General features: G+C 46.8%; 1 protein-coding gene across 1 annotated transcript in view; it reads left to right on the top strand.

The window, feature by feature from the left end:
• LOC138510185 (contactin-associated protein-like 4) overlaps positions 1 to 27,183 on the top strand; it is a 2,554,874-nt gene that overhangs the window by 2,506,978 nt on the left and 20,713 nt on the right. Inside the window, exon 21 of the mRNA XM_069625670.1 lies at positions 22,517 to 22,604. Coding sequence (XP_069481771.1) covers positions 22,517 to 22,604 — 88 coding nt within the window. The remainder of the gene's footprint in view (positions 1 to 22,516; positions 22,605 to 27,183) is intronic.

Genomic DNA, 27,183 nt, shown 5'->3' on the forward strand with positions numbered 1-27,183 from the left:
AAATTGACAGAGAACACCTCAGATGAAGATGACACAAAGGTAAGAAGATCAAATGCATTGGAAGAAAACCTAGAAATATTCTGCAGGTGAGCAATGATAACCTTCTTAACTTTGAGTATCTCACCACCAGTACTCAGCCCATAAACACGTGCATGAGATCACAGAAGTGATTAACAATGAGATAAAAAATGCATTATGGGTGTCATTTGCGTTGGGATTTCATGTTTAGGTAGACACCACTTTCCACGTCTGCCGAATTTCCCGGGTTTTGTTGCACTGAATAAGATCACCTTAACTATGGACGTGATTCATGGATTTATTTTCGGGGAGAAGCAGGACGATGCGTGCCATTCTTCTTGTAAAACCCTCTTAGTCTTTTCATGGAATCGACTCTCAGGACTTTTCTGGAATCGGTGCAGGCCTGGCAGGTCTCTGCGAGCGGTCAAGTGCCTTGCGTGAAACTCCTCATAGAGTGTGGGCTGGACCTACGCAGAGACCCAAATAGGGAGTGGAACATGCAGAATGAGGAAGAACAAGGAAAATGTGGGCGTGATGAAGGACGGTCCATGCAAAGCAATCGCACGCCCAGTAAACTGCAAACCCAAATGAATTCATGGATTTCAATGTGCAACCTTGCATTGTGTAAAGTTATATGCAAACACTGATCCATCCGCCACATGATAGCAGGCGTAAAGGTCAATGCGCAAAGGATCCAATGCGTATAAAGCACACAATGCACACCAAACTAACGTCGGACAGCTACGATGAACCCCGCAATAGTAGGAGCTATTGTACATGGACAAAGAAGGAGGAGGTGGATGCCCAGGACTCAGATTTTGGCACAACGCACCACACTGTTTGGGGATGCCTGAGGACCAGGTGTATGCTAGGTACCATCCCCTCCCCATGTAATCTTGGACCTTGTCAGGGAGTGGGAGCAAGGCCTAGCATCACCCACCATCTGCTCCAAGGCCCTTATTCCCCTTGAAAACATGCTGGCTGCAATACATTTCTTGGTTTCTGGCTCCCTCCAGTTAGTGGGATATTGCAGGCCACACAATCCTGCTGTCTCCACCAGGTATAGGCCTGCATAACAGCATGTATGGAAAACTGGAGTAAAGGCAGAGAGTGCGTCAGGAATTCTATGCAGTATCCCACTTTCCACGTGTACCAGGTGCCATTGACTGTACAAATGTTGTGCTACGGCCCCCCATAGATGCAACACATATAGCGCAATTGCAAGCACTGGCATTCCATTAATGTGCAGGTAGTATGTGACGCTAATGGAGTGATCATGGAAGTATATGCCAATTTCCCTGGCAACACGCACAATAGCTACATCTATTGCCACTCAACACTCCACCGGGCCCTGACAACTGGAAAATATGGAGTTGGATTTTGGAAAATATGGCAACACCTGGCTCATCAGTGTGTATGAACTGTCATGTACATGCATGCATGTGACAGACTGAACAATAGACCATGACAATAAATGGCAATAATTATTAGAGGACTGTGCCTACCCACTATCACCGTTCATGATGATGCCATACCATACAATTTTAATACAAATGAGGATTGACTCGATACACAGATTAGGATCATATTTTCATGTTACATCAGCTGTAGAGAATCCTTCCTCTCCAGCTGATGTAACATGCAATTCAGCACCTGTAGCCACTATGGCCATAGTGAAGCACACATTTGGGGTCCTTAAGTCATTTTTGTGCTCCCTTGACCACTCTGATGGGGTTTTGCTATGTGCCCCAACAGTAGTCTGTAAAATCATAGTGGCAGCATGTGTACTGCACAATGACGCCACACAGAGTGGTGTACCAGTGGAAATGCAAGTGGGAAACCATCCTCAGCCACAGACACCACCCATGCCCTTGGTTGGCCAAAGGGCACATGGAGAGGCTGCACTCATCCAGCTGGTGCAAACATACGTCATGCAAAAACCTACCCCAATGAGCACATACATTGAGGCCACATCTCAGGTGGCATTCGATGATGAATTCGAGCCTATCCTCCAAGCCCATAAAAACTCCCTGATAATGTGTGTGTTGGAGAGGCAAATTGTGTGTGGTCATTAGACGTAAAATCAACACACACAAACTGTGCTCCTGATAAAATCAGTAAGTACGAACATTTACCTCCCTATTTATTAAACTTGGAATGAAATGATTTTGTAGGGAGCAAAAATATAAGTCCAATTCCCAATGAGAGTAATTTATAAGCAAGTAAAAATATGTTTTAACTGAAAAACAGAATTGTTTTGGCAATATATATTCCTTTGCACTTAGTCATATATGCTCATGAAAAGATACATGTTTACTTCTTCCAATCAGGCAGTCAATTTAGTATTGTACACCTGTGGTACGACATGCACTACTGGGCCAAACAAATCCATGTCGCTGTGAGGGTGAAAGCAGGGGGCAAGATTCTGCATGTCTTTTTCATATTTTTATTTTTTCTCCCTATGTTTATGTGTGTGAGAATTTGCCAGTTTCTAAGGGTTAAAAGTGGCCAATACACCCCCTATCTGTAGGGCTGTGCACATATCACCAACACAGTCATAACAACTGGAACCAACAGTGTCCATGTCGTCCACCCAAAAGCACGCAACACAAGCAACAAAGTCCCTGACCACCGTCACATGGACAACAACCACTACTATGCAAGTAGCCCACAAACTACACACACACACGAGAACACATGCAGGAAGGCACAGTACAACATGCAAATGAGTAAATAACACATGTGAGGAGAGCCCTGGACCGCCAATGTGTGTTCCACAACAATCTACAGATCAAGTGGCTAACCCATTCCCTCACAAGTATGCTCATAATACACATTCACATAAAACTAGTCATGCAGACTTTGAGAAATGCAAGTGCACTGCAATAAAGATGCACATCTCACCTCACATCTTTTCCCTTGTGAGCCTACATCATCTGTACCCTGGAATGCGTGTATGCCCCCCTCTGTAGACCTGCCAACCACCCAACTCTGATAATGTGTTCTGTACATGCATACAACAGCAATTTCCCTTTCAATCGCAGCAACCATCTTCCACCAGCAAAATGCCTCTGTGGAGAGCAAGGTCAGGGCAGGGAACACTTCCATGCACCCAATTACACTGCAATATGTGCCCCTGAGTGCCGTGCAACAAATGCAAACAAGAACCCACCAATCAACCATCACCATGTGCCCCTGCACCCATGCAGCCAGATCTGCCCACCTCACACCTATGCAATGAAAACAACCTACACAGTGACACTTTACCCACCCACAACACCTACAATGCTGGCCCTCCAGAGTGCCATGCAGTGAAGGACCAGGTAGCACTTAGCCCTTGTCATGGTGATGGGACATTGTGAACACTCTCATCTGGCCAGAGTCAGTATGACACTGAGAGGACTCTCAAAAAGAGATCACAGAGAGGTTGGAAACCCATGATTGCTTTGGAAGTACACCCAATGCTATGAAATAGCATCCCCTCATTAATTTGGCAGCAGGACAGTGCAGTAAACACTGGTCGGGTAGCCAATGTTGTAAAGGTCAAGACAATGGGATGCAAACATCAGCAATTGCAATGAATACATGATATGCCATAAGGCAGCTGTTCACAGAGGAAGCAGTCATACAGGAAGGCAGGGCACAGAGGTAACTGGCACAAAAGAGAAAAGCAGACATACGAAAGGAATTAGAAACATAGGCCAAAGACTGCCACACAAAAGGGAGCAGGCAACAGGCCATAGGAATTGAAGACAGACTTCACAACGACTGGATTGAAACAGGGAACAATATGCTTGGACCTAAAGGAAGCATTGTGATGTACTGAGAAGGAGTCAACAGGCTGCAAAATATCTGCTGGTGTACCGTCCATGGTACACGTTCACCATGGCAAACAAAAGCACCTGGCCAGTGGGGTGAACGTGGCATCCCCTAAATGGCCATCAATGCTGTGCTGTGTGTGGATTTGTCTCGGTAAATCACCCCCAGAAGGTACATGCACAATCTGCAAGGAAACAATCGCCATTATTCCCATCACCATGTGTCCCAGCACACATAAAGCTGGACCTGCCACGTTCATGACAACTCACCAATAAATGCCCTACAGTGACAACCTCCCTAAAAACAATCACCTCGCAACCAGTGCGCCGCCCTGATTGTCTTGATAAAACAACATGCATAGACACACCAGCCTACCATCACCATGTGTCACATGCACCCTTGAATCTGGCCCTTCTCACCTCAGTACAAGGAAAAGAATAATAACCCCACACAGTGCCAGACTTCCTGCCACCAGTGACACTGCAAATGCCACCCTGAGTGCCCTTGTCTTACCTGCACAAGGTAGCCATCTGGCTCGCATCCACTGCATCCAACCTGAAACAACATTTTGAACTCACAAAGACATGTATTGCTTCATGTAAAGATACTGGACAGCCATGACAACTCATGTATGGAACAAGGAAATAGGCATGGATCACCCAGTGTCAACATCTGGATGTACAAACAACCAAGCGTGATCAACCATCAAGATCACAACAGCAAAACTGACCAGCAGAGAAATCACTGGCAGCAAAGCAAACAGATTACAAGCACAGCACAATATACACCCTGGAAATAGGTGTCACTCAGCCCTAGTATGTGGGCATCAAGTGGGGACATTGATTGCAGGCATACAGGTTCTGCACACCCACTGTCAGATCTCATGTGTGCCTTTGGGTCAACCATGGGTGCAGGGTAGGAGAAGGACACAAAGTGAGGAGGTGTTGTCCTGAGAATGGAAATACAAGTGTTGTAGCTAATGAGAAGGATGACAGAAGGCAAGAGGGAGACACGACACAGAGTGATAAATGCATAGCAGTGAAGTGGAGAGAGAGAGAGAGGGATAGTGGAAAAGTGGTGCAAGGAGGAGACTGGCTGGTGAGGGTGAATGTGTCTGACTTCACAGTGAGTGAGGGCAGAGAGAAGGTGGCCAAGAGAGGAAGACAGATACAGAAATACTTGTAAACAAAGAAGCCTGATCAGAGACCCAGGAAGGCACATACATGGAAAAGTAGCACATGTAGTGGGCCAGTAAAGACAAAGGTGGTTTATGGAGAATGGCAGACTGGCAAGGAAAGACCACCTGTGATAGGTCAATCAGCAGCTTCACATCAAAGAAACAACATGCAGAACCCACTATGGCAGGCAAAGCAGAAAGAGACCCATGTCAGCATCCCCGCAAAGAATTGCATGCAACCTCACCCATACCCTGCACTAACCACCAACCCCCCCTGCTGGTCACCTCTGTAAATGGGCCTCAGGACAATATGCAGCTGTTCACTCACCCTCCAACAGACCACACACCCTGTGTGAGACAGTCTGAGTAAGTGTGCATGGATCCCAGGGTGCTCTGGCAACACCTACATGGTCAGCAGATGAAGACAAGCTGGCGAAGTGGACAATGTACCACATGCATGGGCCCACAATGTGCACACACACCATGCAGTCACTCACTGTGCTGGATTAGATCAACAAGCCAATGTAAAGACAAGTCATGCAATACATCCAGGTGTAGACAGCATACAGAAATGAACAATGAACAACAAGTGACCTGATTGCGAAACACAGGAGCAGTTTGTCAGAGGTACACATGCGCATAACTGTACAACCCAACATGCAGCAAGTATGACAAACCTGTCCTGTGGAGTCAATGAACACAAATGGCCAGAACGGTGTCACCAGAGGCAATGCCATGAAGCGGAGCAGCTGAGGATGTATAGACCTGACAATAAATGTGTGTGTTACATGTGGAATAGTGGCAGAGCAGGTTATGTGAGCCAAAAAGGGAGCGGAGTGGGAAATGGCACAGGTCAAAGAGTAGTGTGGGCAGGGAGTACAGCTGCAGGACCCCGTAGGAAATTTGGAGCAGGGGGAGTAAAAGCGTGTCAAAAGGAGACATCATCACAGGCAGCGAGGCAAATGTTGGTGAACCAAAATACACAGAGTACAGATGCACAGAGAATGCATGTTGTTAATTAGCATGTATACCCAGAATGTGGAACATTCTGCAATTGTCTGAAGTGTGACAAGAGCTGCACAATCCCATCTATTTTTGTCATCAATTGTATAAGTGCATTCTCCGGAACTATGCGCATGCATCGAAGTGGAAGTGCACATAGACGCACATGCACGTGGACAGACACACATCTGTAGTGACATTTGCCGTTACTCAATGATTACACCCCCAGATAGCAAATATGTGGAACGCCTGCAAAGACTGTGATGACTTATAATACAGACATAACAGAAGAGACAATGCAAATCATTAACTGTTGATAGAGCTGGCCTGACATGATTCTCTCACCTTCACCGGAAACTGTACCTCCAAATGTGTTAAAAAAAAGGGCCAGTGCCTGGCATGTATGGGTGCAGGCAGACCTTGCATGGAGTGCAGTCACTGGATGAATCAGGATCACTGCAAAAACATGGGGCATTGTATTTCACCAGCCATATTCACTAATTGTGCATACAGCACACATGTGTCAATATTTCCTCAAACCATTGTTTCCTCTACATGCCATCCTGTCATCCACAAGGCAACCATGGAACTGTGCATGGCTTGGCTGCATGTCCACTAAGGCTCTCATCATTCCATTGAGCGGGCAACAACACATCTTTCAAGGAAAGAACAAATAAAACCAAAATTAGATCATCTTGGATTGTGTGAAAAAACAAGACATGCCTCCAACCTGATCAGGGGTATTGAAGAATTATAAAAAAGGGTCTATCCCAATCAAGGGGTACAAAAACAAAAACTTCAGACCAACCCGGTAACGTAAACAATACAAAAAAAAAATTCATACTGTATTGGGGTGGGGGAGTCCACACTGGAGGGGAAATGGGAGGGTGCATGTCAATATCCACATGAGTGGAAATAAAAATACAAATAAAAAATTCCCTCCATGGGGTCATGGACATCACAGCATCAGTGGTACAGGTGGTTCAGGAGGCATGAGTCTGCTGGGCCTCCCATCCTTCGGTTGACCTACTGGTGGTTGTGGTGTGTGGTGGTTGTCATGGTCCACTCCTCGCAGTGCCAAGGCCCGGTCTTCATTGGCTGTGGCCAGCCGTGACACAATGCAGGTACCAGCATCCAATGGAGGTGAGGCCTCGATCCGCTTCCTCACGAATGGCCACAGAGTCTGTATGCCGACTCACTCATGATACATCAAGTTACTGGAACAGTCGTTGCCTCACGGCAGTCATCTCCTCGTGCAGATGTTTTCTTGTGGCAGAGAGTTCATCATGCATTGCAGTCCTCAAGTCCTCCATCGCACGCCTTTGGGATCCAGCAGGCACCTCAGATCAGCCCATGGGCCCTTGATGTTGGCCTCCAAGCCCAGTCTGTGGGAGCGACATGAGGGCTGCATGACCTGTATCCTTTGCGATTCCTGGGCTGCTGGTGGGATCATGTTCTTGGCCATTTGATCCATGCCATCTGGAATCCTTTTCAACACATTGCCATGTCGGATGGCGGCATGCAATATTTTCTGCTCCCACACTGTCTCTCCAGCCTGCACATGTCCACTACAGCGGCCTGATGCAAGGGACTATGCCCGTTGCTGCAGTGCCCCTGTTGTTGGCTGCAAGTCTGCAACCCTCCATTGGACATAAACCGGAGATCTGACACCAACTCATGGGAGGGTGACCTTGCACCCGTAACCACCACATACACGAGGTCCACCAATAACTGGCCTTGTGAAGCCAGCTGCACAGCCACAGGCACAATGGCCCCATCTGATCTGCCCATTGGGGAACTCACCTTCTCCCTCTGTGAGGCAAACACATCTGGTTATGCATCCAAATCAGCTGAGTCAGAAGAGTCTGAAGAGGCCGCAGCACGACTGATGATTGCCTGTAGAATCAGTGTGTTTTCATGGCGAATGACACCACAGCCTCCACTGGTGGGAGGGTGTACCACTGCCTCTTATTCCTCCTCCTCCTCTGAATCCACTGCATCCTCACCTGCACATGGTCAAAGAATGACATTTCGAGTCATGTGCCTCCATACATAAAAGCACATGTGCATCAAAGTGCAGACAGACATAAAATCGCAGGACACGCAAGCATCTGACATTGTGACTTCTACACTATGAGCTGTAAGCCATGGATGTATTCCTTTTGCTGATATGCGGCACCCCATGCCCCCGCATCCTGTCCATGCCATGAGTGGACACATTGATGTATGAAAGTTGCGTAGGCATTGACTGATGGTCCATGCAATTGTTATGTCAGCACACAACGCAGGGACAAGTAATGCAAATTGGTCATTGTAATCCAGCAGGCCATCACGTGGCATCAGTCAGCCACCCACGTCCCCAAATACTACCACCATCAAAACATAACACACAATAAATGATTTCAACTGAAAACTGGACAACCATGTCCAGTCAATACACACATGTATACTGTTCAATCATTTTGCACTATCACTACATATGCTGCATGCATGAGATGGTTAACAATAACTTGAAAAGTGCCCCTGTGGCTGCATTGGGAGATGGCATACATGAATTACCTCACAATCGGCATCCACTCTATCCACCCAACATGACAACTACTGCTACATGTCACCTTAATGCAACCATGCACCCGGCCCAGGCCCATTGCATCGTTGTGTGGAGCGTAGTCCATGTACAATGAATGACATGATATGGGAACAGCAAATGTGTGTGTGCGGTCAAAATCACAAACCTACCTGTATTTGGAAGTAAAGTGACCACACATATGGCTGTTACCTTGTCCTGTATCACATCAATGTCAACACCATGTCTCCCAGTACCCTGTGTGTGGCTCCATGTTGGTGTCTCCTGCTAGATACCTAGCAGGAGTCAGGAATATGCATTGTAAATTGACATTGTGTTTGATGACAGTGCCATTCAAAAGACATTAGCGTCAGTAAATTACTAGCCATGAGTGAGTGACCAACAGTCTTTCACTGTCATTTTGTATGACACTGTCAGGCAACGGCCACGCTCATCTCATACAATGCAAACTGCTATGGCACATCATGGGTGTATGTTGAGCACCATATTTGTCTTTGCCATGCGTGGCCACACAAGTTGACATGTGAAAACAGAAAAATAATATGAGGCCGGGAAGCCCAAAAAGAAACACACCAACACAGGTTGCAAAGAAACATACAAGTGCTTTATTTCAAGTTACAACAGTTACCAAGTCGATTGACAAACGGATAGCTATTCGGCTCTCAGTATAACATAACGAACTTCAACAAGGGTTCGATGTGTTAGTGAGAGACCGCATATTGGAATACCCTGGCCTTTTATACAATTCGTCCAGCCCTTGGCCAACCCTCTTGCGGGTTAACCATTCTGCGAAATATTTAACTCTTGTCTTAGGGTTCCTTGCCAGGTCAATCCTTTAATATATGCATTTTGATTAGTTTCGCTGTTATTAGTAGTACATTTACATATAGGTCAACGGTAGGACAAGGTCTCTGTTCGCGATCCTGACAAGTGGCCTGCGGGCATATTAATTATTCAGTTGTACGGAGGTCACAACGGCCAGAATCTTACTCAGAATGTCATTTGGCCTCCATTTTGATGTTCAGGGTGACTTCTACATAACAAGAGAACCTAAAATGGCGGCTCAATCCAAGATGGCGGCTTACATGGGTTTCTCTAAGGTCAAGACCTTGCCGTGGAGTTTGTTCGCACATGATGTTTAGACAACTTGGCGTAGGCCAATACACATACAATTGTTACAATAGGAGGCATAATATTGTTTCTATTCCGACAGACATCCCCTTGCATCAGCAGTACACCAAAAGTGCCTTAAAGAGTAAAGTGGGATCGTTGACAGATGCATTTACCACAAGTGTTCCATACTGTACACACTATCTATGATATACATCAATCACGGATTTCTCCTTAAATGCAACACACCACTGAAAGACATACACTTGCTACACTGCCACTACACAGGAAACACTGGCCAGCATTGAGTAGAGACGCAGATGCCAACACTGTCAGTAGAAGCATGGCCCTACTATTTTGGTCACACCCCAACCATGATGCAGAGGAGGCTGTCTCTGTGCAAATGTGGAGCCCATACAACATATCCTAAACCATCTTTGTCGGACATACTTATGAAGGTTATACAAGGTCTGGGAGTAGCATGTAGGTGCACCAATCCTTCCCTACAGTAATGCCTCCGGGATTGGTGTCATGGTTTGTGAAGAAGTCCCTGTCTATGAACATCATCCCAAGATGATGGGTCATTGTTCATGACTGTGCATTCTTGGACTGAGAACCTGCACCTCCTGAACTACAGCTCACATGACACAAGGAACAACAGGGCCATCATGTCATATCTGAGTGGGAGATGTCACTGACATGTCTTTTCTCATCAAACAGAGGATGCAAGTGTGGACAAGTATGAATGTCTCAAGTACACAGACAGGTCAATGTCCGTGTGAGTTTACAGCACAATGATGCGAGTGACATGGCATGTGTCTGTTATGTATCAACTGATGGAAAAATACAGTACTTTCATGTCAGACAGGTGCTTCAAATTTGAAGTGGATAAACATGTTTGAACTGTCATGCACATACATGAAATGGTATGCAGACAGGCAAACTCGTTGGCAGTAACAATGCCTGTTACTGTTCACATGAGCTGGCTACGGATATATCATTTTCAGATTGTAAGAATGCAACCTCTGCATGATGACCCGCCATGAGCTATTGTTCCCCATGTAGATTATAGTGTAACCCGTTACACCATATAAGTGTAATTGCATCAACATCATGCTTGCTACTTGGACAGTGATCTGTGTGCACTGATGCACCGTCAGTCTGGTCACACCACAGGGTGTCATGACAGACAGCTCTGATGTGCATCATGACAAGGCATCCCACGGGAGCAGGTGACAATTTGAACAAGCAACTCAGCATCAAATGATGTGATTGGTCAATGGGACAGGCCGCAAGAAAGTAGCATACAATAGTACATGAAGGTGTGTCATTAATTGGCCATGGCACAGAGGAGTACTCTGTGGGTGATGTGTGCCTGTCGGGGGCACGTCATGGTGTCGGACAATTTGCACATTTCTTGACATTGATAACCTGCATACATAGACTGTCACTGGTTGGAGACCAGCAGACAGTGATGTGTACTGTCACTCGCACATGTGACAAAAATGTCCACCACACAGGATACTCCCAGGTTGAAGGCCATGTTGCATGAGTCTAAACGTGAGCAAACATGCATTCCCCGAGGATGTTATACAACTGTAGGCAGATGTACCTCTACACATATATGGTGCATCATACATGATTGGTGAAACATACAATGCACTATATCCTCATAGGGCTCCAGGACTCCCACTCCTTGCACCTGCTCAAGGGTGATGAATTTACTTGTGACCTCTTCATGCAGTGTCAGCTGCTCCTCCTCTGGTGGCACCACTCCAATGGACAGTACAGAGGCCAGGTTGACTCTGAGCTTGTGCTTGGTCCTACGTGTGAGATCATTCCATCGCATCTGAATCCATTCAGCAGTGTGAACCTCCACACCTCCAGCTTTGATCTGGTCTGTTTTCCAGGTGTATGGGTGCACCCCTCATACTGGTACATTTCACAATAGTGATTGGTTATGTAGTCAATGAGGATCTGGAGCTCCTCATCAGTGAAGCACATCTTCCTCTGCAGACCCATCTCATGTGCCGTGTCTTGGGATGAAGCCTCTTCCTGCTCTGCAGGGCATCCCTTCATGGTCCGAGAGGCCCTAGGTGGTGTTGCTTCACCTGTCTATCTGCGACCACGTTGGTGTCCAGGTGCTGGGGCCCACCATGTCCTCCTGGGGCTGGGACAGATGTGTCCTCACCATGCCCCCGACCCTGACACCGTCTGCTCCCTATCCCTCTTGGGCCCTTTCCACACATGTTTCAGGTCACGAAATTGTTCAGGGCAATATGAGGAATGGAACAGTCTACATGATGAGCGACATAGATATGTGGTCCAGCAAGTCTCTAATGTACCCCAAAAGCAAAGAAATTTGATACATGATATCCTGAGGCACCCCTAAACTCAAAAATTGCATATGTGATACCCGGAAAGATTCCAAAAAGTGAAAAAAGCAGTGCCCGATATGCACAGGCACCCCATAAATCAAAAATTGCATATGCGATATCCAGAAAGCTTCTAAAAATTAAAAAAAGAGGTACGCGATACGCAGAGGCACCTCAAAACCACAAATTACGTTTGTGACACACTGTAGGCCTCAAAATGGACAGAAATATATGCATGTATACGCAGAGGCAACCCCCAAAAAGTAAAATACAGAATGCCTTACGGCATGCATAACACCCCCAAATACATGTAAAGCTACTCATCCATCTTCGTTCCTTTGCGCGCACATGCTATGGGCTTTTACTTTGTTTTTGGCTGACTTCATAGCTAGACACAGAAGAAACCCTTCTCCTGCCGCCATGCCAATTTAACTGACTCCTCCTGTCCTGTGCTGCCTCCCAGCATGTCATCTGCTGTTGCCTGCCCAGTGTGAGTGCCTGCTGCCCACTTGCACGTCCTTGGAAGTGCCTGCCGACCTGCCATTGCTTGTGGTAATGTGTTCGGCCATGTGAAAACCTCAGCTGCTATGTTGGACTCCCACCTCTCCATTCCACCAGCGCTGCTCCACAACCCATCTCTAGGGCCACTTTGCCCACCCACACCTGCCTCGGGGGTTGCCATGTGTGCACCATCTTCCTCTGAATAGAGGAGCAACCCCACAGCAGCGAGGCATAGGGCTGCCAACATCAGATCCAGGGAAGTTGGCATCCTGGTGAATCAGTCCAGGAGAACTATTATGCCCTCTTCAACCCAGCTAAGCAACACAGGAAAGAAGAACGCAAGCAAATCTGGGTGAACATCACAGATGCCATCAATGCAGATGGGGTGGCAGTCCACTTCACCAATAGTGTTCATAAGCATTGGGAGGACCTAAAATCCAGGACCCACACCAAGGCACTGCTCGCCCTTAATGCTGGTGCAACCGTGGAGGTGTACCATGCTGGCCGTTTCAAGATTTCCAGCAACAACATCCAGGTCCTGGCGAGGTTCTACCCAGAGCTGTATACCCGGATCTGTGATTGGAAACGGTGCCTGGAGGCCACTGGTGAGTAGCCTGTGGTGCACTGTAGAGCAGTGCATGTGTATTAGTAATGGGCCTGCATGTGTGTAGTTACACCCTTAGGTGTGCAGCATACGTGTTTCTGTGATCCACAATAGCAAGTAGCCCCCAGGCAATGCTCCCCTTGTGTGAAGTGTGACATGTGTTCATTGTACATGTGCTAGTATTCACAGTGTGTAGTTGTACAGTTGTGCATACAGTCCCATGCAATTTCACATGATGATTAGATGTGCTTGGACAGCAAGTGTGCCAAATGAGGATGTGGTGCCCATTTGAGGGGGCATGCATGATGGACATGATGTTGTGTGGACCATTGCAATGTGTGGCTATCCACCCTCAACATCTGTAGGAGACACGTGCGCATGGATGCTTGGCGGTGTCAAGTTGTGGCACTGACATTTCAGGCACATTGATGTGATCTGTCATGCCGCTACATGTGTACTCTGAGTTGATGTGTGCACAAGCCATATGTATGCACTTGGGGCTATAGCATACCCATGTGTGCCTCTGCAATTGATGCATGTATGTGTTGCATGCTCACAGTTTAGGCTGTCAGGGAGGCATGTTGTTTGAAGTGATTGTGTAGACAGAAGCACAAGCAGAAGTTGGCATGACCATGCTTTGAATGGTGCAATCATGAGGGTCTACTCGGAGCCAACATTCAACTGTGTGTCTTGTCACAAATGTGTACACAGCTGTACTCCGGCCCATCAGTGCTTCCATGGATTCCGTGTTTGGACAACCTACCAGTTGACTCCCTGCCCACTCCCGTAGCAATGCAGCAGTTTGCAGTTGGGTCATGTTGCCTTGCCATTGTGTCATGTCATATCTCTTGGTATGTGTCTGCGTACTGTCCTCTGTGTGCTGTGATTACATATGAATGCATCATGACTGTGATCATCATTGACCTTGAATTGTTTTTTTCTGTTTCAATGGGAATTGCATGGCCATGTGTGTGAGTGAGTTGTACCATGCCGACTTCATGTTTCTGGGAACGTTGTGCATACCACACATGCTTTGACACTGTACACTGATGTCGGGATTCTGTGACTCCTTTACCGGAGTTTCTGCAGCTGGAGAAGAAGGCAGAAGTGGTGCTGTGCAGCATGGTAGCAGGGACCATTCCACTAGACAAAGGCACAGGCCCCAGCCACTCCCATGTCACAGGTCATCTTCAGGGAACAATGTGGTTGAGGCAGCGCCAGAACCATCAGGTGTGACTGCTGAGGGTAAGTCCTAGGAGGTGGCGGTGGCAGGGGCTCCTAAGCAGTGGTGGGACAGAGTGATGCCACACAAGGGCCATCCGTGGGGGAAGACTCCCTGGAGTCATCCAGGTTGAAGGGGATGAGGCCGAGGAGGTGGCTATTGCAGCCCAGCCCATGGGGTGAAGTCGGGTTATCGAGGTGGGTGTTCATGGTGCAATCTTGTCCCAGGGGCTTGAGGCTCTGCAGGCCACCATGGAGGTGCCTGTTCAAAATCCTGCCCCTGGGCCATAGGATGCAGCACTGTGCACCTTCTGGAATGCCTCCACCCAGACCAGCATCCCTTTACAGGCTAATGTGTCCACCAGGAATCAGGTGCTGCTCATGCTGGCTGACTTCACAAGGTGAATCATGGTCATTCGTGATGATGGACAGGCTACTCATAGTATACTTGTCCATCATCACAATGAGTTGTGCCGCCTTATGGCCTTGCTGTCAACAGGTCTGTTCCCTGGGGGGCTCCGTGGGCTGTTCACTACCGCAACCTTCTCTTCAGCTTCCTCCTCTGTGCACCAGTCATCCTCCAGGGTGCCTTCCGGACCACATACCAGTCCCACCACCAATGCCCTGGCTGGTGGAGCTAACATCCCCGCTGAGGAGAAAGTCCCATCTACGTCAGCTAAGGTGGTCACTGTGCCTACCCTGACACTGACACGGACATAGGCAATGGAGGGTCAGCAGGCACCTCGGAGCAGTGCGGGTGCTGTATGCCCGAGACAAATGCCATAATGTATGATGGCATGCTGACAGTGGAACGGGGAATGGGCACGGCATCAGCAGGTGGCAAATCTGAGGAGGAAAACTGTCACAGGGCAAGCCACCCTGAGGAGGCAGGTGGCAACAATGAGGCATGAGGACCAAAGGGGGCCGTGAATGCCATTTCTTCCATGTTACGGCAATGCAAGAGGCAGCTACTGGCAAAGAGTCCGCGGGTACGGAAGGCGTAGGTGATGATAGACATGGCTGAGGTGACACTGCATCGGGCACGGAGGCGGGATGCCATCCTGGAGGTGACTTGCAGGTCAGAAAAGATGCAGAACATCAGTTGTTGTCCGCCCTGCAAGCCCTCCAGGCAACAACAGAGGCCTGCCTGAGGGAGGAGGATATGGCCTGTGAATCAACCCTGGTTGACAGGCTGTCTGAAATTGGCGAGGACTAGCCCGCTACCTTTGTATATAGTTCTTTAGGTATAGCTTTCATTTATGTTTTCTTCTTTTCCCCTAGATTTCTAGAACATCCCTTCGCTGTTTTTTGTGTATATAGTTTTGTTCAATACATGTTTTCTATGAGTACATTCCACGCTTCATGCAGTTACATTTGTTTGTGTCCACATTTGAATGTTTAAATTTTGCCCAGTGCATCTCTTCATTGCAGTTCATTTGTATTGTGGTGTGCCTGTGTGTATCATGTTGATGCTGTGATGTTTGCAGATGGAGGGATGCGCACGTGCCTGACATGTGGGGCTGAGGCCCTTAGACGACTGGAGGCCGCACTGGATGATTTTCATTTTCTATTACATGTGCAGCATCACTGCATGTTTGGCATTAGAGTGTCAGTGTGGTTGGCATGCAGGCTTTTGTGTGTGTCTAAGGATGTACATATGGGTATGGTTGCCGTGATGTGTGGATGTGTTATGTATTTTTTGGTTGACTCTCATTGTGGATGGATTGACACCTGTTCATGTGTATTTGCACGCTTTCACATTATTTTCATTTCAGGTCCGCTCTTGTTCAGGTGTCCCCTTTGCACATGCTTTGTATTATGTATGTGCCCACACACTATTCACTGTAGTGTGCATTTTGCATTGTGGGTGCTGCGGTGGGAGGTGGGCTCACTGTGGATGGGTGGCAGGGACAAATCACTTGCGCAGTTCTGATGTAATTGCTTTGTCACTCCCATGTCATGCTCACATGCCCACCAGCATGTCCAGTCACACACTGCCTGCTCTAATGTCATGCTCCACCTCTGCAACTGGAATGCAGTTGTGTCCAGTGTTTTCTGGTTCTGTGTGGTAGCACACATTTCCTGTCTCACTGAGTCATGCAATCTCTGATTGACCTCCCATCACCCACACCCATGCACAGGCCTTTCAGGTTGTCATCCCTAACACAGACTTTGCCACCCCTACCACCCGGGCTACTTATGCTCAGGATGTAATGTGCCTAGTCATTATTTGTGGATCTGCCCAATGTTTGATTATGTGTGCTTTTCTCCTCAGCACACATTCACTTGCTGTGCTTTGATGCCTTTGCAATGACCCTTGGCCAATATGCACATGCCACTTTGCATTGCATTCACATGTCACATGTGAATGGAGTGGCCACAGTGTTGTTGGTGCAATATCGGGCTGTTCAGTCGAGATGCTGCAGATTCAGGTCAGCCAGGGAGTTACAGGAGATGCTCCAGCCCTGTATTGCTCTTCAGTGCTTCCAGTTGATCGTGTTGGTGGTGGACATGTTGGAGGTCTGTTACATGGTGGAGGCAGACTACAGAGGTTCAGGTGAGTTGCAGCTATACATTGGACTGGTAGGGTGGCATACTCTCATGGGGCTGCATGTTGCATCAGAGGTGAGGGAGGCTGGTGGCTGGTGTCTGGGCTTCAAGGGGCTGGCTGGTGTAGTGTCAGAGGTGAGGGGGGCTGGTGGGTGGTATCTGGGCATGATGGGGCTGTGGTTTTCCTCTGAAAAGGGTAGGTCAGGTTTAGGGGCAAGTGATGCATAAACGGGGGCCTCCCAGTACACATGACTTCATGGATGTGCTTTGGCATGTGGGAAACACACAACAGTAGTGTCTTACCACAACCTTAGAAAGGTGGATATTTTTTCCATTTGTGTTCACACGTCACACATACATGGGAAACAACTATGTGTGAATCTCGCACACAGTAGCTATATTTCAAATATAGACAAGAGATAGGCAATGCTATTTTTGCCATTATATACCCATGCATGATCAGGAAATAATCATCTGCCTACCTATATGTTGTCCTTATTTAGCATTGTTGTGGCCTGCCACACATTGATCCAGTCCTGGGTGTCCTGAATGTCCAGTCCCGAATGTCCAGTGCTTACCTGAAGCTCAACCCATTCAAGACTGAATTTCTAATGCTGACCAACCACACAGAACACCCTGACAGCCAGACCTTGCTCTTTGATATGAACCTCGAGGAATTCACACCCCAGCTGGGCCCCTATTCCAAGTCCCTTGGGTTCAACATCAACAGACACCTTATATTCAAACAGCACATATCAAGGAAGACACAAATGGCCTGGTACTAACTTTCTATCCTACGGAAATCAAGCCCTTCATCCCAGAAAACAATTTCAGATCCTCTGTCCCAGCCTTGGTCCTCTCCCACCTGTATGGTGGCAATGCCCTTTTGGAAGGCCTTTCGGGTGACTACCCTGGCACCTCTGAAATATGTCCTGCATCCTGAGACAAAGCTTCATTAAAGGACTCTACTAATTTGACCTCATCACCCGACCCTCATCGAACTGCACTGGCTCCCTCTGCAAGCCTGTATCATCTTCAAATATTGTTTCCTCATCTACAAGGCTGTCATCCTGAAGTCCCCAAGCTACCTCACTGAGAAATTCGCCATCTCTGGAGGTCTGCGATCCATCAGAAGTAAGGAAATGTGCAGACTTGAATTATGGCAGTGCAGGAAAGAAAAGAACCAGAAGACAGGTCTTCGCTGTCTGCAATCCAAGACTCTAGAACCACCTTCTGTCAACATCAGACTTGCCCCATCACTTCTGCAGTTCAAGAAAGAGCTCAAGACCTTCCTCCTCAAGGAATGGCTCCTCCTTAACATCTAGGCCCACTCACTCTGCACTCCCCACCCTACCTGAGACTCAGTGATTTGTTCCCCACTGTCTTCCCCCCATTCTGCCAATTGCCCCCCCTCCCTGTTAGCGCCCCACTTTTTTCTCTGCTTCCCTCACTGTGTTCTTCCCCTATGATTGTAATGTGTTCTGCTGCTTCGCGAAGATAGGTTTGCACTCCATAAATACATTATTATTAATAGTAATAATAATAATAATAATATTAATAGTTGTGTCTCTTCTTGTGCTCCATGTTTTTGCATGTCATGTATTTGCATCTTTTTGCATGTGCATCTGTGCATTTGCATTTTTTTGGAATGGAGGGCAAGATCCTGTATCTAACTTTTTTATTGTTCCTATCACTGTTAGCCTGTTTGCATCAGTTTTGCTTGTTTCCTTAAATACAAATTAAAAACACTCTAAATGCAGTAGATGCAAATGCAGTATGTGAAAATGTATAAATATGTAAAGATGTTTCACATAGAGATGAAGAATCTGAAAAGTAGCATTTTCTACCTTGCTATATGCACATGTTGTAACCAACCACACTTAGTATGAGGACTACCTCACACTGGCCCTATCAACCATCAATTGATTCTACCCCTCCGCAAACTGTACATCCTGCATTAGGCATGTGGGACAGACCTGTGATTGTGTATTGACCTGGAGTAGATCACAACAGTACTGGCTATTCCCTCTTAGAGTCTTGGGGCCCGATTGATGGAAAAGTCTGCATAGATCCTGGAAAGCCTGTGTGCCGAGAATGAACCCGCGCGGCCCACCGCACATAAGAAAATCTTTGCGCCACGCATATTCATGGAATGTTCCATGCAAAGTAACCCTATGCGGAAGTTGCGGCCAGAATGCCAACGACACACCCACACGCAGAGCCATTCCAGCCATGGAAACAGATCTTTGCGCACTCTTCGCGTGCGTACAAATGCACACCTGAAAAACAGCCTGCATACATCCCCAACTAGTCCAGCTCCCCCCCGGCGGAGGTGCATGAGGTCCCCATATCTATTCCTAGCACCCCCACAACATGTATACCACGTATCATAAAAATCATCATGTTACATAACACATGACGCATAACACACAGAGTGATTAATGGCAAAAGATCAGAATTCCTATAAAAGAAAAGAACCATCTACCAAGAACAACTCTTAGATCAAGCAATGGCATCCACCTGGAACCAAAACCATGCACACGAAAAAACGTGATCTTCATTCTCCCACCTGGCAGCCAAAACATGGAACACCCTTTCAAAAATAAAACGTAAAACAAAGGATCACTTACGAGTCTGAAAATAACTTAAAACTTGGCTCTTCAGCTCACAATCAAATGGGAACGAGTAGAAAAATAAAGACACCCCCAGAAAATAAAATGGGCCTCAACGAGCGTGCATGGAAGGTAGAAGCCAGGAAGGGAGGGAACCCAGGATATAGCCACTAGCAAGCCAACACCTACCATAGGCAGCCGCCTTAGGCCAGACACCCTAGCTGCAGATGAGAGAGCACTAACCAATAACTGTCACCCACTCAAACGGGAAACACCTACAATTCAGAGGGAGGGAACCTACCCTAGAAGCTCAGGGAGGCGATGGCAGGCAACCCCACCTTTGGTGCCTATGAACAAATTTAGTACAATACACTTCACGATGAAAGGGCGGCCCTCCACCACCTTCCAACCCACAGCCAACCAAACAGTTACAGAGAAATGACACTATGCGCAGAACACAGCGAGGGACTCAGTGAGTGATAGATGTCCAAAAGCAACAAGGAAATAAAAGCCCACTAACCCAACCGCTAAATCTCAACTCTCCTTTCCTCATACAACTCTCAAATGCTGAATAAACAAAACCACATTGTTTCATAGCAATCTGCATGCACTTCACTACACTGTAGCAACGAAACAGACCACACATTGCACAACAGCACATGGGAGTCTACTGATCCATAAACCACACCCATGCTCAGCGAAAGGTGCCAACTGAACTGAAGCGGCCAACAGAACATCAAAAACATCTTGCTCTACCTTTGTCCCGCTATCCCCCACTAACCCACCCTACCCTCTTAACTTTCACAGCTGCCAGGGGACCACACTGGTGGAGATAGTGCGCGAATAAATATCCTTTAACTTTAGTATGTGTACCCCCATAAACGGCTCCTGCACCCCGCTCACTGCTTACGGGCACCCCCAAGTGTGATCCGAACCCCAACTGTGTGCGCACACCCCTAAATCAGATGCCCGATCTTACCTCAGTGCACAGATTCCTATGCGCAAGTTCTGTACGCATGCCTTCGGGTGGGGGATAGTTCGATTGCATTGCCTGGCCATTTCCTTGACGACAGGTTATGTCGACCAATCCATGAATACACTCAATCATACGCATTTGTGGGCGTGCAATTGACTGCCTGCGGGCCGTCCCTCATAACGCCCACATTTTCCCTTGTTCTTCCCCATTTTGCAAGTTCCGCCCGCAACTCTGGTCTATACACAGGCCACGCCCATGCTCTGTGAGTTGTCTCGTGAAAGGCACTCAGCCTCTCGCAGACATGTGCCGAGCCTGCACGAAGTCCCTGCACAGTACGAAAAAGTCCTGTGTAGACGATTCCATGAATCGACAAACTGACTTGCGCACGCGGTTTGGCGCACAATGTCATAATTTACCACGCAACTGATTCCATGAATCAGGCCCTTTGGGTTTTCTTCATTTACTGCTCCAGTTCCCTAGAGATGACCATTCTAAGTGCACCTAAACAATGTAAACTGTTTAATATCTACTCTTGCCTATACATTCCGTTTTCGCTTATGATAAAGTAGTATATGCCATCTTAACTTTCTGCACTCAACCCCTGATAGCTACTGTTACTGCTCATCAATAAGTAATAATAGAACAGTTGAAGAAACCCTTTTTGACTAGATCAGAAACAGAAGCCAACTCTATGCAGGGGCCGCAGAAACATCTTGAAGGAGTCTGGGCTGTGCAGTTCTCAATCAAACAAGCAAAAAAAATGCCAAATGCTCTGAAAGTCATTTTTTCAGAAACCTGACAAACTCTTCTGTTTATCTGGCAGAAGAACAATCATGGCAGCTGGAGTCGGTGGCCATTAGTATTGCTCCAGGACACCCATCAATGCAAACGAAGAACCGTTCAATGAGGGAAGTTGCACTGCTTGAAAGCTCAAGATTCTGTGTGTAACCGCCTAAACTCAGGGAACTCAGGGATTGGTCCTTGGGAATCTTTATGTATTCGTTTTTACATCATTCTTTGCGGTTTCTATTTTGCTTATCAGGGCCAAAATCATGTTTTTTTCTCAGTCTGTTTTGTGACCCGATCTCTTTGGCGGTGCAGGGCTTGCCCTGAAATACAGGAGAGAGTGTAAAGTTATGTTCTCCTGTGTGTGATCGACCAATGATCAGGGGTAGAGTGGCCAATAGGGAACTCTGGAGATTTCCCACTAGGCCTCTGCATCCTGGCCCTTTGTTGTGTTGTCACTTTTTTTATTTTTTATTTCCACAATTTATCATCGGAAAAGGGTTGGGCTTGCTGGAAATGTGTAATTTTCGGCCACTTTGACCCCGATCCAAAAAAGTAACCCAGTCAGACTGACTCGCTGTGACACTTCTTGAATGCATCACGTGCTTGTGCCGACAATTACATATATATCATCCCCAGGGCAAAATCCTTGTGAATTCAGGATCATGATTTAACATGTCACAGTGAAGTGTTTGGAAAATGAGCACAATTAGACGAAGGCATTCGCATTTCAAAGCAAAATTAATGCAGTCAGTGTCGTTTAAAGGCTTTGGACGTTACTGGAATGCCGGAATAAGCAATCTGAAAAATGCATTTCTGAGAGAACTGAAGAAAAAAAATCTTTTTTTAGAGAGCGTTCATATCTTCATTTCATTTGACGCACTGTTTGTACTGTAGTTTAAGCAAAGGGACTCTTCCAAAAATGTTCGAAACAGAAAATGGTTTCCAGAGGTTCAAACACATCAGCAACTCTGTCACGGTTTCCTAACTCTTCTGTGCAATATGTGGCATTGTTTATAATTCAGCTATCTGCATTGTAATTGCAAATGCGTCTCTTGTGAATTGCTTTCCAAACCTTTGCTCTGCAACTAACGCGTTGTCTTTTCTCTTTCTGCATCTTCCCCTGCCTTCACGCCACCCCCATATTATTTGCATATGTTTTGCTGAACGTTTTTCAGGTTAACCAATATCCCGCAGTAAGATTCATTCTAACTTCTGGTACGGAGTTCAGCGCAATCAAATCTTTTGTGCTCGGCAAGATATTAGGTAGGTACAAAAAATAAGAACCTTTTTTTTTTAATGAATCGCAGCTGTCATATCTCTGTGAAGACGCTCAGCTCATGGAGCGCAAAAAGCCTTGTGTCAGCTTTAATTAAAGGCAGACAATCAAGGCAGAGGCTTCTCTCTTGTCAAAGTGCGCACGCAATCCTGGGTAAGTGCTTCCTGCAAAATGAGCGTGTGGATTCCATTAAAAATAATTTTACACTTATATCTTCCATTTCCCAATCAGACGGCCGGGAACATAACGTTTTTTCACCCGCTTGCCTGAATAACAGTCGCCATGTTTGCAGAGCCCATTGCCCGCGCATTGTAGAACTCTGCGACTAGAGGACTCACAAGTACACCGAAGGTTAATGGGTGTCATGGGAACCAGTGCCAAGAGGGCACAGTATGCTTTTGTTGGTTACTTGTGTATGTAGAAGAAAACTAATCCATAGTGTGGGATTATGAGTAATGTTCGTGTTTTGCCTGCCCACTCTTGCACTGTGTGAATGCAATTTAAGGATCCTTTTGATGGCAGCGATTCACCAACAAGGACACGCAAAGATGGCAGCAGGCTTAGGGGGCATTTCGACTGTCCCCGGTTCCCCCAGTTCCTTGTCAGGCGTAGGGGCCTGCACAGATCCCTGGAAGCATGTCCTCCCCCAGATAGAAACCATCATGAAACGCATTGTATTCTGTGTTGCCTTTATACCTCTGAAATAAGAGCGGGCATTTCAAAGCAACGTTCCAATGACAGGCCATTTAAAATACCTTGATGCAATTGCACTCCCTGAACCAGCATGGCTGACCCCACAGTCCTCACCCATCTGAATTCAGTTGCCCGATGCACATCTGCGCGTTTGAGAGTGCCACGCTAAACATGTATATGCATTGAGGAACTGCATAAGTTATGTATTTATTTATTATTTTGTTAACATTTATAAAGCGCTCAACAGCCCGAAGGCATTGTGGCGCTGTTACAAGACAACATGCTTAGTTACATAAAAAAATCTTAGTTACATGAAGAATACAGTAGGGATGGGGGAAGAGGAAGGGGTCAAGTGAAAGGGAAGGAAGGCAGTGTTAGTTGAAGAGTGTCGTTTTTAGCACTTTCCTGAACGCTGGGAGGGAAGTCTCCGCTCTGAGTATGTTGGATATGGAATTCCAAAGTTTAGGTGCCAACTGTGAGAAGCCAATCCCACCCACTTTGGCCGTTCTGGTAGGAGGGATGCACAGTTGGTCGGTGAGGCTAGTTCTTTTAGGACGTGAGGAGGTATCTCTGATGATAGTCTCTGATAGATAGGGCGGGGTTGTGAGTGTTAAGCACTTGTACATTCTGGTGAGGGTCTTGAAGGTGATCCGTTCCTTCCTTCACGGGGAGCATCGCTTTTAGGGATGTTTAGTGCTGCTCTTATGGCATTATTTTGTATGACTTGGAGTCTATTTAGATTTTTTAGGGAAGTGTCTTCTAAAAGGACATTGCAATGATATAGTTTAGCCCCAATGGTGGCTCTAGCTATTGAAAGGGTACAACGTCCTCTCATTGCGGGATGTTTTTTCATGGGTTTTTTTACCACAATTTTTTTGCCGAAAAACTCATCAAATATTTTGGGGGGGTTGGAAAAATATATATATCGGGTGTGCATGTTCGGGGATATATAAAATATTAACGGGGATGGGGGTATTTAGGGGGTACTCCCTAAAAATATTTTTTTTTTAAAAAAGATGAGTTTTTACATAAAAAAATACACGGTAAAATAGCCCACAAAAAAACATCCCGCGATGAAATGACATGGAACCATTGAAAGTTGGTTCTGTTTGGAAAGGAAGGGTTTTACTGCATTTATAAGCTTAGGGGTGTGGGCAGAGGCGGAAGCAATGGTGCTAACCTATCGCGTCATGGACAGAGTGGAGTCTAGTGTCTTTACGGAAGAGAAGACAGGGATGATGGAGTTATCGATGGTGAAATTACAGTATTGTTTACCCAGTTTGGATAACATTTCTTTGGGGCCAATAAGGATATCTCGGTTTTGTTTCCATTGAGACATGGCCCATTTGCCGCCATCCAGGCGTGGATGGTGGCGTAAATCAGATGGAGAGCTGCGGCGTCATGGTCATAAGAGCCCGAGAGTGGCAGGACTACTTGCGTACCATCGGCACAGTTAGTGCGTGCTATGCCGAGGGTATCCAGTTTGTCAAAGAGCTGCTTTGTGAACAGGTTGTAGAGAGTAGGAGCTGTGCATGAGCCCTGAGGGATGGTTGTGAGCCACTTTATCCAGGATATTAAAAGAAACGGGACAGTAGTGATTGGTCGGTAGTTATTAGGGGAGGTGGGATCTAGGGAGTTTTTTTTTATTAGAGGGCGTAACCATGCTTCTTTGGGGCTGGAAGGGACAGTACCTGTAGTAAATGAGGCATTAATGAACACCATTAGGAGAGGTGCAAGTGATTCAGTGCATTCCTTAATAATGTTAGGAGGACAAATGTCTCCTTTGCACATGGAAGCTTTAAGATGTTGGAGGAGGTCGAGGACTTCCGATTCAGTGACGTCTCGGAAGGAAAAGAGCAAGTCAGTAGTATTATAGGATGGGTGGCTGGGCAAGGGAGGCTGGTTGTGGTTGGGTATGGCTTCGAATTGCACCTGAAATTTTTCTTGGGGTAATTCTATTTTGCTGAGCAGGGCTGCTTGTATGCTAGAGCACCACCCTTCATCTTAAATGATCTCATCAGGGCTGGTGGCGCGGGTGATTAGGTCTCTGAAAATGGTGAACATTTCCTTGGATTGAGAATTGGCCTTAGGGATCTGTGAGTTGAAAGAATTAGACTTGGCTTTAGTGATCACTTATTTATACTATGTGGCTAGTCTTTTGAAGTCTTCCTTGGTAGAATCATTCGGCTTGGATTGCCAGTTGGTTAATGCGTCACGTTTACTGGTATGTAGGTTGTGTAGTTCATCTGTGAACCATGAGTTAACGTGCATAGGTTTTCTTCTCTTTTTTGCATTCTATGGGGGCTATGGCGTCAATTGCTTTGGTGAGGGTGTCAGGTTAGATATCTGCAAGTGTGCCAAGGTCACTAGAGAATGGGGGCTTGAGTTCTGGGACTTCCAGAAATGGACAAACGTTGTCCTTAGTTAATGTTTTAGAGCTTCTAACCTGAGCTGATGGGGCATGGGTGAGAGCTTTAGTAGTTGGGGCGGTGGGAATGGTAAATTGAAAACAGTTATGGTCCATCCAACGGTAGGCATCGTTGGAGCTGATAGTGGTGGAGCAGTTGTGGTCAGCCACCCAGTCGAGGGTGCGACCTTTGCAGTGAGTCGGGCTGGTGACCTTTGTAAGAACCCCATGTCTTTGAGTTCCTTAGGTAGGGCTCAGGCTGCTTTATCTTTAGGATCATTTAGGCCTAGATTAAGATCGCCGAGTAGGATCGTTTTGGTGGAAGTTTTAAGGTTATCACCTAATAAATGGAGGAGATATCCTTGGAAGTCTAGGGCTGAGCCTGGTGGCCGGTAAATTATATGTACATGTATGGTGCAGTTAGGGGACAAGGACAGTTTGGCAGAGATAATGTCAGCATTGCTTTCCCATGGGAGGTTGCACAGCCTGATAGAAAGGGCATCTTTCGTTATAAGAGCTACACCTTCTACTTTCAACAGCTGTCTGTCTTGTTGGAGGATGGAGTATCCAGGTGGCAGAGCAGTAAGATGGCAGGACCGGACGCCTCATGGAGCCATGTCTCCATGATGGCAAGTATATCTAGATCGTGAATAGTGAGGAGGTTGTGGAGCTCCAAAGCATGGGCAGGGAGAGAGTGTGCATTTTTGAGTGCACATTTGAGAGAGGGTGGGGGGGTGTTCTTCTTCAATGAGTGAGTGGAAGGAGAAGCTATAGAGTGAAGTAGGGAGGTCCCAGGAGGGGAGGGCGAGTTAGCTGGCTTGGTGGCATGAATTTTTTGAGCATACGGATGGAGTTATTAGGGATGGCGGGAGTCCATAGAGAAGATGTCTTGAGTGAAGTTTCCGGCAGGAAGTCAGAGTCTTTGGCTCTAGTACACTTAATGGCATAGGCGCAGTGAGAGCGAATGCCCAGCCTTAGATCCCTCATAGCTGTGGGCCTGGGGAGACTGTGATGTTTCAAAGGACCTTTCAAAGGTGGTGCAAGAGCTAAGCCTGGAGAGCCTAGATGCTAAGTGGGCCAAAAGGCAGGTTATGGCAATGGAGCACCTGAGGGCGGCAAGGTAGGCACATTCCCGACATATTGCAATTGCCCATACATAATGGTGAATCAATGAAACAGAGCAAAGGGCTAAATGAATAGCCTAGGCCACTGCGTGACAGAACCGTGACACATTTCGAGACCCAATTCGATGTATGAAAGGAAAAGCAGACTGCTTTCAGTACATGGTACATGTTGGTTCTGGTTATTGTGCCCCATTATCCCAAAGACAGGTGCTGGTGATTGGTGCCAATGCACAGGCACTGCATGTATTCATTAAACTGTAAACTGCAACTCTCTGTCATGAATCACTGATGTTCTTATTCACAATAGCTCACATTCTCGTATACAGGTCTGGGGAGAGTGTC

The sequence above is a fragment of the Ambystoma mexicanum genome, chromosome 6p, assembly GCF_040938575.1.
Source record: "Ambystoma mexicanum isolate Mex_15411 chromosome 6p, UKY_AmexF1_1, whole genome shotgun sequence".
NCBI classification, from domain to species: Eukaryota; Metazoa; Chordata; class Amphibia; order Caudata; family Ambystomatidae; genus Ambystoma; species Ambystoma mexicanum.